This window comes from Pelecanus crispus, chromosome 5 (genome assembly GCF_030463565.1).
Source record: "Pelecanus crispus isolate bPelCri1 chromosome 5, bPelCri1.pri, whole genome shotgun sequence".
Taxonomy (NCBI): Eukaryota; Metazoa; Chordata; class Aves; order Pelecaniformes; family Pelecanidae; genus Pelecanus; species Pelecanus crispus.
Genome location: NC_134647.1, coordinates 30,180,896 through 30,194,049, shown reverse-complemented (window position 1 = coordinate 30,194,049; position 13,154 = coordinate 30,180,896). Strand labels below are relative to the sequence as shown.

Here is a 13,154-nt window from a genome sequence, read left to right as displayed (position 1 = left end):
TCATGATGGATAAATTTTTGTGTGGTACTGGCTGCTTTTGTACTTCCATCAGCCTGCCCACTGTTAGCTCTTCAACAACTTCCCTAATTTTGTTTATGGCTAAACATTGATAACGTTCACTTGATGTCAGCCTTCTAAAAATTTAATTCCCCTTCTGCAAGCTTCTGTAGAGGTTTTTATTACCTGAAATGTTTTACGTTGACACTTTTGCAGTGTGGTCTGTCTGCTGCTGAAGATGAATTAGTTCAGGCTATTTCTTGGGTGATTTCATTTGTCAAAATGACTCTGTCTTGCTAATCTGGCAGTGCAGACTGGTGGCTCCTGACTTGGTTAGCCAATGACTTGTTATGACTGAATTTTGGAGGCTAATTTTACCAGAAAACCAATGGAGATTGTTTCCCAAAACCTTTAGATTCTGAAATGATATACCCAAACCTATGGGAATTTACTTACTGTTTTTCATAGTAAAATTAAAGCTATTTTTTCTCTGTTCATTTGTGTCTGAGCTTGCAGTCCCTATGTGAAAGGGATAACTCTCCACCAGCTAGCTGGATTCTGTCCTTTTCCATTTGACTTTGTGGAAGACAGTGGGAGGGATGCTTCTCAGAACAGATTAGTAAAAGAAAGTGAACAGTTAATTTCTGCATTATTGGACAGCTTGTTCTCAGCATTTCTGGTTGTGTGATTGTAGAGGGGAATCGTCTAACTTTCTGTTCAACTTCTTGTGTGATATTCTGTCTGCTCTTAAACTCTCAAAAATTCACCAGATTGGTTTAAAATTGATGTCTTAACAGTAATACATTTTTGAGTTCACTTGCCTTCTGGCCTTTTAATCTGTAAAATTCATATTGTTGCAGTCATCTGTGGAAACACAGGCCAAATGTTTGCTTTTATTATTTTGTCCTTTAATTTTGAAAAGTCAGGTTCCTGTGGTTGCAGGATTCCAGGATGCAGTGCTTCGAGGCAGGCACAAATGTTTGAGTTTAAATAGTAGCACAGGAGTTTGCACCAGGTGCAGCACAGGCAGGACGGCTGGCAGGGAAGGCTGCTGGGCTGGGAGGAATTCCTCGCAGGAGCAGCAGTTCGGAGGGAAAGCAGGGGCTGTTCCCTGCTGCAGATTAGTGAAGCTTCCCCCCAGATGATTTGATTACCGGGTGTTGTAGTTTAGAAAGTATTGGAAACAAAGTAGTTTTAATTTCCTATGCTGAAATACAGATAAAGTGAGCCTTTCAAGTAGCAAGTTTGAAAAGGGAGCGTGGGGATTGGAGTCCCTCCCGATAATCAGCTCTCTCAAAGGAGCAAATATCTACACTGTATTGTCAAAGTTGGATTTAATAACTCCCAGTAACTAGAAGAACTAAATGGAAGGAGGGAAGGTTCTTCAAATCCCTCCTTACAGACGGTTTTGAAGTACAGTTGCTGGTGTGTCTCAGAGTAGAGAGCATGTTCTCCTGGTTCCCTGATGGTGCCCGGTTGCTCGCGCTACCCTTTTGGTCTTCCTTTCTGCTGCTTTATGCTGCCTTTGTTTTCTTTATGAACACTCAGCAATAATTCCCCTGATGTTTACACATGACAATATTCAAGGGAAGGGTTGGGAAGAAGTATTTTGGATTATCAAACGGTTTGCGTGCACTTTCAGAAGTCTTTTAAAAAATGAAATGCTGCGCATTAAGTTGAACTTAAGAAGTTACATATGCAGCTTAAGAGAATAAACTAAATAGAAGTTGGTAAACTTGTTTATGAAAGGACAACAGTAAAAGTACCTTTCGGTTTCGGTACTTGCCTAGTGGGGGGAAAAAAAAAAGGTGTTATTGTGATATTTTTCGGTTTCTTTGACTATATAAATATGTTTTGGTTAATCGTACCAGCCTGGAAACAAACTTCTGAATAGGCTTTTAGAAACTGTTTGCCTCAGAATAAGCTCTTGTCTACTGCAGGCATGATTTCTTTCTACATCTTGTATATATGTCTTCATCTACTTTTTTTAAAATGATCTCATAAACTGCAATTCAAAATATTTTAACATACGATGACTTTTCCTGTCTATTTCAATGGGAGGGAAGTAAAAAGTCTCAAATATAGAGACATTTGCATTAAAAACCACTCTTTCCACCCAAAAGGGACACTTTTTCCCCCTAAGGAATATTCATGTCTTTTCTTAAAGTTAATTTGTAAGCATATTTGAAATTAAATCAGTATGTCTGTAACTTTGTTTAAAAATCTTGGCCCAGAGCAGTAATGAAATATCTAAGACCTTAGACCTACCTATATCTAACTGACCCCATCCATGTATTCCTGTTTTCAATTAATACATTGGAAAAAGGAAAATCTATATTAAATAACACAATTAATTTTTTCTAGATAGGTTGTTTTTCCCAGTAGGCACTCTTTCCTAAGAGATCTTAAAAGTGTATTTCCTTTTCATATTCAGTGTGAAAATATTTTAAACATTACAGATGTTAAATATTTTTAACTGGTTGTATTTGCTGCTAAGCATTTAATTGCAGAGGTTAATTACTTGTAATTTATGCTTCTAGAAAATAATCTGTAATCTGTTTTAACAAACAAAATACATAGTATGGTTGACTTTACATAAAACTTCATTAAAAAGTGCATTTGTGTCAAGACAGTGTTTGCTCCTGCGGAGTTTTTGTGGGCAGCCTTAGTGGAGATGGATGCAGTCTCTTAAATTAAGTCTGTGTGTGAATGGAATAAGATTTTTCCAGAAAGGAAAGTAGGTCTTAGTCATATTGCCTTTCAGGGACAGCTATTCTGCCTGCATTTCTGGATCTTACTTTATTTAGTAAATATCACGGTTAGTATTTTGCATCTCTTCTGTCATCAGCTAGTTGTGGTCCACTTTGCTGTGCACGTTTGGATGTCGGCTCATTCAATCTTGCTGGCCAAGCTCTGCAGTCTGAACCTTGGGAGCTTTTGATTTGCTTTGTTTGTTTGGACTTGTTTTCTTCCCCCTGCCCTTCCTTTGTTTTACAGATAGGAAAGTTAGCAAAAAGTTTCTCTGTTCTATAAGGAAAAACTTAAAGGAAAAACTGAACAAAGTCTGCTTTGCTTAGATTCAGTGCGTGCTCTTTGTTGCTCCGTGAACAAAATAATCATTCTGCAAACTAGTGCTAGTTGTGGAAGACTTCTGGGTAGCTTCATGGACCTTGTTTTAATAAGTCCCAGTGATGATTTTATTATGTTTCATGATTTTTACTTCATTTAACTGAACGTGTTGACATGGCTTGATGGTCTTGTTGATATGTGCCTGGACATTCAGAAAGACAAGATAAATGGGAAAAGGCTTTCTTAAGGAAAGAAAGAATTGGGTCAGTCCTTCATCTGCTCATTGTTCAGCCCTGGGCTGATTTTTCCCTCAGTACCTTTGGAGTTAAATGTGAATTTCTTCTCCATGGCTGTACTGTAACTCAACTTTAACTCTGCAGCAAGGGGAAAGCAGTATCAACTGCTAGCTGTGTGAGTGTGTATTTTGGTTTAGGAAGGAAAACGCCACCTGGCAGAGTAAGAGGAATTGGAAAAGGTCAGCAATTGTGGTACATGTTAGAATTTGACCGCCTTCTCCAGCATGACTTTTCTTCAATAAATTTCCACTACATAGTTACCCACCTTTGTCCTCTCCATTAATTGCACTTTGATTTAAGAGTTTATCTCATAAATGCTGAGACATTTACAGTAAATAAAGGTTAACAGAATAGATTTTTTTTTTTTGAACAGCAGGCTCTAGACATTTAAATGTGTCAGACTTGATGATAAACTGATGTAGTCTCTAATAATGACATACTAAGAAGGGTAAGTACCTTTAGAATTCAAAAGGGGTCCTGCTCTTACCATTTCTCAAGCATCCCTGCCTGATTTCAGCCTTTGGATGTTTGTGGGGCTAGAAAATGGATGCCAACTTAACAATTCTATTAAAATTACAAATTAGCTTCCTTGGAAAAAAAAAACCACTTAAAGCCTGTTTGTTTTTATTTTCCCTCCAGGTCTGATGATGACAATGCAGATGACAGGAGTTCCAGGGTGACCAGACTTTGCACTTACTTTCAGCAGAAATACAAGCACCTCTGCCGCCTGGAGCGGGCAGAATCCCGTCAGAAGAAATGCCGGCATACGCTCCGGAAAGCCTTGCTGCAGGCGGCCAGCAGAGAGCCGGAGCGTGCTGGGCAACTGATACAAGAACTCCGAAGAGCTACGTGTGCTCGTACCAGGTTAGACCTTCCCCTGTGACTGCAGTAACGCGGGGCCTGGACAGGGTGGAGATGGGCAGAGTATCCAGCAGCTGAAATGCTGAACTCTGAAACTGGTAGGCATGACACATGACACATAAATGCCTGTCAGTGGAGTAGAATAAACATAGCATACAGCGTTTTCCATGAAGACAAGCATTCTTGAGCTCTGTGTTTTAAAATATGGACTGTTCGTTCAGCAGTATCCGGGCCCAATTTCTTAAATGTCACAAAAGAAGTAAGTGGCCTGCTAAAATTTATTCTTACCAATTAATCTATGTGTTTTGGCTGCCTTCAAATGTCTGGTACTTTACTAAGCTTAGTTCTTCAGAAGGTGTGCAGTCTGGTCTGCAGTTTATTGCTTCAGTTCAGATTTTGTTTTTCAGACAGCTTTTTTTGAAAAGTCTGTAACTCCTCTTAATTCTCTTCCCAGCAAATCAAACTTAAGCTCACGCTTTTTGTTAGATTTAACTTAATCTAACATTAAATGAAACTTGGCAACAAAATAAATATCTTCTAACAGCTCTGAAGGTTACCTTCTATGGGAATTCTTTCTAGGTAATGTCAACATCCCTCCAGCTCTTGGCATACTGAGAGTTGGATGATGCATATTTGTGCAGAAACAGAGTAAGTCTGAACCCTGGCGTTATGTCTGGGGTACCAGCAGCATCCTTTTGCTCTTGTGGTTTTGCTTTACAGGATGTGTGACTGTTGGGGGGCAGAGGGGGTTAACATGAGAGGCAGGCTAGAGCAGGGTACTGAGAGTATATTCTGGTTAGGGGATGCTTTTGTTCCTGGACAGTGGGCTGTGGTTCATGACAGTTGGAGGGCTTATTGTTGGGCAGGTGGAGTGATGCTGAAGAGCTGCTCAGAGGTGTAATGTAGAGGTACATTACTAGTTTATGAAGTTGTGTAAATGTCTGCGAACTTAAACTACAGCAAAACCTTGCCAGAACTGGCAAGCTCTTGCTGTTTTTTTTTCCCATTATTTTTGCATTTTATTACACAAAAAAGATTACATTGTTTTGGGTAGACTGGCAAAGCCAGGTATGCCTGTCATCACTGTTCTGGTTAATTTAAGTAACCACAGAGTCTTTTCAGTTACGAAATTTTTCACAGGGGTAATATTGCTAACTAAAACTTTGCTCGGTCAAAGTGCAGTCGATGACAGAAATGACTGAAGGAAAACAGTCAGGCTGCAGACAGCTTTTTGGCAACCTAGAACACAACGTGTACAGAGGTGAAATTCAGCCCTGGAACCGCCAGCTTTATCTACACGAAGGTGACAAATGCCTTGAGAGCAGGCTAACACTGAGCGAGCTGTGTAATGCTTGCAAGTACTCATCCACACTGCTGTCTGGTTGCCTGCTTGCAGCTCAGGCTCAAAGCGTTGAGGCTGTGCTGAGGAAGTGCTCAGCTCCGGGCACCTGCTGGTGGATTGGGCTGTAGCACGTTGATGGAGGAGAGCTTTTACCCATGTTGAGCACGCTCAGGCTCTGCCACTCCAGAGCTCAGTCTAAGTTTGTCTGAGCACATGCTTGCATGTAAGCTCTGGGGATGCTCGGCATGTTTTGGTTTATGAACAGGCTTGGAATTGCACTTGACTGCCCATGTAGACATACCCAATACATTGTATTCTAAAGATTGACCTTGTTTTAAGGGTCACCTGTGTTGACACTCGTTTACTGCTGTCCTTGGCTCTGTTGCAGGGTGTTGTAGTATTTACATGGTAGTAGCACACAGCACCTCTCCTTACAATTAAGGCCCTGTGAAATAAACAATAATCCTGTTACTGCAGTCACACCTTCACCTGTCATTGACATCTACTTTGTATCCCTGTGTACAGTCTGGTAGTAGTGTGCACCCATCTGGATCATGACACACACGTGTGTGTTATAATTTTTCATCCTACTGTGCCCCATTCAGTGCAATTGTTGTGCTAAGCAACCACCTGAGACTGGGTTTTTGTCTCTAAACTCTTTTATGCTTTTTTTTCCAGCACAAGCCAAGCGAGGCAGAGAGATGGAGAACCAACAACCTGTAGTGGGACTTCGAAGGGAGAACAGTGCACTAACAAGGCCCTTCCATTCACCAGGCATTGTTTTCAGCGTATCCTCTTAACTCTGTTTGGGAGTTGCATTCAGGCATGGAAGCTGTTCTGTTTTAGGGGTTTTTGCTTGTTAGATTTTTGCATTGACAAATACGTTTTCACAAAGAAATACCTATTTGTTAGTGTCTTATCAACTGCTTTGCTTTTAATTTGTCTGTGATTTGGATGTGTAGACAGTGAAGATAAGTAGTTTGCCACTGGTATCTATCATAGTCACATTGTTTTACTTGGTAAGCTGTATTTAGTAGGTACAAGAAGCCTTTACAAAAATCATCATCTTTCATGGATGACTTGGTACAAACTGCATGGCTTAGCCTCATGGCTTTCATACGGTTTTTGGTAGGTAGACTAACTACCTATGAAGGGTTTATGGGAACAAGTTTTTACACATAGTATAAAAAGTTGGCTTACACTGACTAGAAAGATGGAAATCTGATACTTTGCATTGTTTGAAGAAACAGAATAGAAGGAGTCACAGAATCTAAATTCTAGATGAGGAAGAATTTCCAGTGCTGGGGATTTCAAGCAAAGTCTGAAAAGGATGTTAAGAATCAATGCATGAAGGTCACAGAAAGGAGGGAGCACATTAGATGTGAGGTTTGATTTTGAAGTCTCTAAAGAGGCAGACTTCTGACCTGGAATACTTAAGAATTCTGCAGACTTTGTCTTTTTTGTTTTTAGCTGAAGAATTGTTGATGGTTTTGTTGGAGAGGCTCCTTTTGTTCAGGCTTTTGCTTTTGGTATTTTAAGTAACTCGTGTTGATCTGTTTCAGTTGCTGTTAGACTGCAGCACCTTTTCAGTCTTTTTGGTTTGCAGATGCCTTGTTTTTCTTGGTTGATTTTTGCAGGCCCCTTAAAAGCAGTCTGCAGAGCAGTTCAAAACCTCTCTGTGAGACAGCATCATGGTGTGCAGCTGTGTTTGGGATTTGCCTCATGATTCTGATTTTTTTTTTTTTTTAAGTTTAAGCGGTTTTGCTTCTTGGTGTGCGTAGAGCAGAGAAGTCAAGACTAGTGATTTTGCATTTGTGCCCATTTTTTCCCCTCTGCATTTTCTTCTCAAGCAGACAGTCTCTCCTAAAATGAGCAGGCTCTCGGTTCTGACCTATCTGTCCAAATCTGCCATCTGGACTGTTCTGCAGGTTTTTTTTCTTTCCTTTTGCATTTTAACATTTTCTGAACATACATAGTGACGTTGAGGTCTGAGAACTGTTCAAGATGGAAGAAGTGCTTCTAATGTTGTTTGAAAAAACACAATGAAATATCTGTTTGATTTGCTCTAAGTCTGGAAACATTTTCACTCCTGCAGGGGATTTTTCTGAAGGAAATCTCAGCAAGCTTACATTTGGATTTATTTGACCTTTCTGTCTGATTGCACATCTTTTTTTCAGAGGAGCAGGAAGGATCTTGAAACTTCTTTGTCTGTGCTCTAAAGATAAATGCCAAGAATGTACCTTAAAAGACTGAATTAAGAAATACTCTTTCTTTAATGTTTCAGTATGGATTGTCATTAGTCTGTGAGGAAATAGTCCTGTTGACTACACTGTTCCAACTGCTACTATTGATCTATTGATTGAGACTCCAGGAAAAGGCGTCTTTTTGCTAAGAACTCATTAGTGAAATGGCTGCTTCCATAAACCTATCTCAATATATAATAAAATCATTAGAGATTCTGCATGAATGCAGTTTTTCACTTTAAAAGTTGGGTTTGAGCCTTACCTAGCTTTGAACTTGAATAACAAAGTTAAGGTACTCATTAAAAATAGCATCTATGGACAGACAGAGTTGAAGGCTCTGATCTTCATCAGATCAATAAATCAAAGGGCGTTCCTCCATCATTGCCTCGTGTGTTATTCCTGATGCAGAAATGCACAGATATCTTATTGAACCGTTCTCAGCAGCTCTTCTCAAGTTGCACAGCCAAGTTTGCGGATGGTCAACAGTGCTCTGTGCCAGTTTTTGACATTACACATCAGACACCTCTGTGCGAAGAACATGCCAAAAAAATGGTAAGTACAAAGTCAAAACTGTAATCATTTGCATATTGGGATGATCAGGAGTTTTAGCCCCAGTCTTTCTATGAACTCGTGCCTGACAACTAGCAAGTTTATGAACTAAGAGCTCGTTTTTTTTATTTTTCTTAAGAGGGTAAAACTTGCCAAACATTCCCAATTAGTATAAAATATGTTGTGAAAATCTTTTACGTGCTTTTGAGGATATAATAAAGTGTGCACGAGAATATCCTTCACTGGAAGAAATTTGATTCCTCTCTTAAATCAAGAAATAGAAAATCATTGGGAGGGATCCTGTGGTCATTTTATTTGGGCTCACTCCTGGCCCTTGGATCTGAATATGGTATGAGTGTGGTATGGTAAGAACACTGCATCTCAAAAAGTCTCAGTACATGGGGCCCAAAATATTTTCTAGAGGAAGTGTAGACAGCAATTACAGGCATACAAATAATGGCTTTGCTACTTAATTTACCTTTTGGTGACTATTAGAATTTATATCTAACCACCTTCAGGGATCTGTGGATGCCAGAGGAAAAGCAGTGACCTACCACAAGTTGAGAGAATGCAGAAATTAAGATGATATCCTCTGCTCCCCTTTTATGCTTCCCATCTTCCAGAACAGAACTTTTAGGATAATTCACAAACCCACTTCTGTCTTGCCCCCCGCTTCAAGGCATTAGGTGTAAAAACACCTCTTTTTTTTTGTTGTTGTTCCGTTGTTGGGTGGTTGTGGGGTTTTTGTTACTGTTTTTGTCCAGCCTCTCCAATACTTGTAAATTACAGAGTTTTCTGGACTAAAATGTGAGGGTCTGCGCTACACAGATTTGTATGGGATTTTCCCCCTCTCCCAGGCAATAATCAGTGTGTCTCTCAAGGTTTACTTTTGTAGCACATACAATCCTCTGCCATTCCTAGTATGATTGCAACTGAAAACTGATGATGAAACCGTTTATTTTTTAATTGCTCAATGATTGCTGTTCAGAAGCAATGAGGCCTTAGTTGTTTACCCTCATCCTTACCCTAGTCCTACAGTATTAATTCCGTTTCCTCAGTGCTGTCGCTCTTCGATGGCACTGGGTGCTTGGGGATGTTGGCTTCAGCTGCTGCACACTGTCCCCATTATCACCATCTCATAACCATGTTCTGTCTTTAATTCTTACAGGAATGCTGCCAAAGGTTACAGTTTTGCACTGATTTAGTTAGGGTTCGCTATGATGATTATTAAAGTGACACTGCACGATCTCCTATTTAGCATACCTCGTAATTTGGTCTGTGTGATTTTTGGCATTGGGATCAATGAGGAAGGAAACAGCTTAATTTCTGTAACCTTGCCTGGGTGTAAGTTAGTCTCTTGCATTACATGTGCATGTCTGCGGAATGACCAGGGTGGGAAAAAGCAAGTAAACTAATAATTGTTCTTAATATGCTCCCATTGCTATTGTTTTATTCCCAAAGGACAATTTCTTGAGAGGGGACAGCTCCCGTAAAGTTCAGCACCAGCAGCAGAGGAAACCCAGGAAAAAAACGAAGCCACCTGCACTTACCAAAAAACACAAGAAGAAGAGAAGGCGAGGCCCACGCCGGCCCCAGAAACCCATTCCTCCTGCAGTGCCCCAAGGGAACCTCACCATGCCTGCCAGTGTCTCACTGCCAGTAGAGATGCCCCACATACGGTCAGTGGTAGCCCTGCGCCAGCTTGCCCACTGCTATCTTGAACGTTGTCAACGAGCATTGTAGAAAGGTGTGATGTTGCTGTGCTGATCAGCATCTGGAGTGGGGCTAGAAATTGCATCTTCATGTGACTGTTGAAAAAAACCTTAGAGTGGGTCATTTTAGATTTGAGCAGTTACTGACTTTGATGGATAAAATGTTCTGCTCCTGATGCCCATCTTGTGTATTTAATCAGTAGGCTAAGTGTACGCTTCCTAAAGAAACTTCCTAAGAGTGTTTCTTCCCTGGATGATGGGGGGAAAAAAGAAAAAGGTGTGGGGAAACACCCATTATAGATGGATATGCATTCATAGTTGTTGTTTGGAGAAATTAGAGTTGAATCCTGTGGACTAATGGTACTTTCTGTCTAGGAGCCCCTCCACACCAGAGCTGAGTGCCGATGAGCTGCCTGATGATATCGCCAACGAAATCACAGACATTCCACATGACTTGGAATTGAATCAGGAGGACTTCTCTGATGTCTTGCCACGGCTGCCCGATGACTTGCAAGATTTTGATTTCTTCGAAGGTACCATTTTATTTTATTTTATCTTATGCTAATGTGAACACAGTCGGTGAACTAAAGAAGTGTTTCTAAAATGCATTTTGAGGGGTTGCTTGCTTTCCTACAGAGGTAATAACTTCTTGACAAGAAAGTGAGCATTTGCGCTATTGTTTGTTTGTGAGCTCTGAAGTAAAGTAGACTTTAAGACGACTGGTGTGTGTAGTTCTCTGCTTGCTCTTATAATTACTGCTCTGGAAATCCTAATTGGTTTAGTATTTTAATAATTCATTTTATGTTTTTACTGCCTGTCAGTGTTGCAGTTTAATCAAGAGTATTCTCAGTAATGGCATCTTTCTGCCATTGAGTGGGGCCGGAATCACAGTCAATGTTGGCCTTTGATAAAAGGAGAAGAGAGTGAGAATAAAATCTTTAAATACATTTTTGAAACTAGCTTTAGATCAGAACTGTGCCTGAATTTCTGGATTCTAAAGTTCAGTACCTATCACAGATAACAAAGAAATTTGAATAGCCCAGAGCTGGGGTATGTGATTTCTTTGGTCATTTTCAGATATGACATGACATCAGACTGTGTTTGAGTTGAAATTAACGTAAATTATACTGACTGTGTAAATTTTAGGTCAAGGTTGTAATGTGGTAAGTAGAAGGGAGTTTGTGGATTGTGTTATTGCAGCATTGAAAAAACATCTTATTTAAGCATTTTTACTTTAAGTCTAGTGAGTTTGGGAGGCATCTTTTATTGTAGTATGTGGAAGAGGAGGGCGGAGAGAAGGAAATCCATTGACGAGGAAGGTGTAATTTCTCGTTTTTCTTACTTTGCTTACCTAGTGAACACTGGTGAAGGAAATTTTCTGTGTACCGCAAGCCATTCTGAAAGGTTATCATACACTGCAGCTCTGTACTGAACTGTCTGTACATCTGCATCCTTAAAGTGCCAGTGCTGTGCTCACCTGAGAGGAGCGTGCTAACTTCTGGTGTTCCTGTTTCTGCAGGTAAAAATGGAGATCTCCTTCCGACCACAGAAGAGGCTGAAGAACTGGAACGGGCCCTACAGGCTGTAACTTCTCTTGAGTGCCTGAGTACCATTGGAGTACTTACACAGACAGATGGTGTGCCAGTTCAGGAGCTGTCAGATAGAGGGATAGGGGTGTTCTCTACAGGTGCTGGAGCTCCAGGAATGCAGTCCTTGAGTCGAGAGGTTAACACGGATCTGGGGGAGCTGTTGAATGGGCGTATAGTACATGATAATTTCTCCGGTCTGGAGCTGGATGAGAACTTGCTCCGTTCTGCTACCTTGTCCAACCCACCTACGCCCCTGGCAGGGCAGATCCAGGGGCAATTCTCAGCCCCAGCCAACGTCAGCCTTACTTCTGCCACTCTCATAAGCCAGAGTGGCCTTGGGGAGAGAGCCTTCCCAGGACAGTTTCATGGACTTCATGATGGCAGCCATGCCTCACAGAGGCCCCACCCTGCCCAGCTGCTGAGCAAGGCAGATGACCTGATCACCTCACGACAGCAATACAGCAGTGACCATTCACACTCCTCACCCCATGGAAGCCATTATGATAGTGAGCATGTGCCGTCTCCCTACAGTGACCATATCACATCCCCTCACACCACATCCTTTTCTGGTGATAACTTGGCAGCTACCTTCTCAGCAGAGATGCCCATGATGGCACAGCACTTGCTCCCAACTCAGCTGGATGTGCCACTTAGCGGGGTGGTCAACCCCAGAACTCACTGGGGAAATCTTCCTGTCAATCTTGGGGACCCCTCTCCGTTTAGCAACCTTCTTGGTGCAGATGGACACCTCCTGTCCACCTCCCTGTCCACACCACCTACCACCTCGCACTCAGAGACCACACAGCCTGCCTTCGCCACTGTGACCCCCAACAGCTCCAGTGTGCTTCCGGGGTTACCGCAGACCAGTTTTAGTGGCATGGGTCCTGCCTCCGCTGAACTCATGGCCTCCACCTCCCCTAAACAACAGCTCCCTCAGTTCAGCGCAGCCTTCGGGCACCAGCTGAGCTCCCACAGTGGCATCCCCAAGGACCTGCAGCCCAGCCACAGCTCCATAGCTCCTCCCACGGGCTTCGCAGTGACCGGTGCCACCGCTACCAGTACCAATAATGCATCCGCGCCCTTCACCACCTCCAACTGAGCTTGTCTGCCTGGCTCTGTGCAGGTAGATGGGGGACCTGTGTTTTCTATCTTTCCTTTTTTCCTTTTTCTTTACTTTTTCTGTCCTCCCTTCCCTTTTTTTTTAAGAGGGGGTTCAGAAGAAAACCCCTGCTTCAGTACTGACCAGGGTTAGCCCTCTGTGAACCTTGCTGTAGCGTTCACATGTGCTTGTTATGCACCGGTGCTCATTCATTGCAGGCAGGTTCACCGTTCCCCAATAATTCCTTAAGGATACAGTACAGATACTGGATGTAATTGATCTTAGCAGTAAGACCTAGAAATGGGAAGATACCTCAGATTACTGATGCATGTTACTGTTTCCTAGGGTTCGGATCAGTGCTTGCCATCCCATTAGCATCTGGTAGAAAGTTTTCCAG

At 41.8% G+C, this 13,154-nt stretch overlaps 1 protein-coding gene across 2 annotated transcripts in view; it reads left to right on the top strand.

Annotated features, from left to right (window-relative positions):
* The window catches only part of INO80D (INO80 complex subunit D), a 35,208-nt gene extending 22,065 nt beyond the window's left edge, over nt 1-13,143 (top strand). For both annotated transcript variants that reach the window (XM_075710560.1, XM_075710561.1), the window contains 6 exons: nt 4,002-4,226; nt 6,244-6,353; nt 8,227-8,360; nt 9,819-10,036; nt 10,445-10,602; nt 11,589-13,143. In XM_075710560.1, coding sequence (XP_075566675.1) covers nt 4,002-4,226; nt 6,244-6,353; nt 8,227-8,360; nt 9,819-10,036; nt 10,445-10,602; nt 11,589-12,757 — 2,014 coding nt within the window. In that variant the 3' untranslated portion in view covers nt 12,758-13,143. The remainder of the gene's footprint in view (nt 1-4,001; nt 4,227-6,243; nt 6,354-8,226; nt 8,361-9,818; nt 10,037-10,444; nt 10,603-11,588) is intronic.
* Nucleotides 13,144-13,154: the final 11 nt, after the last annotated feature.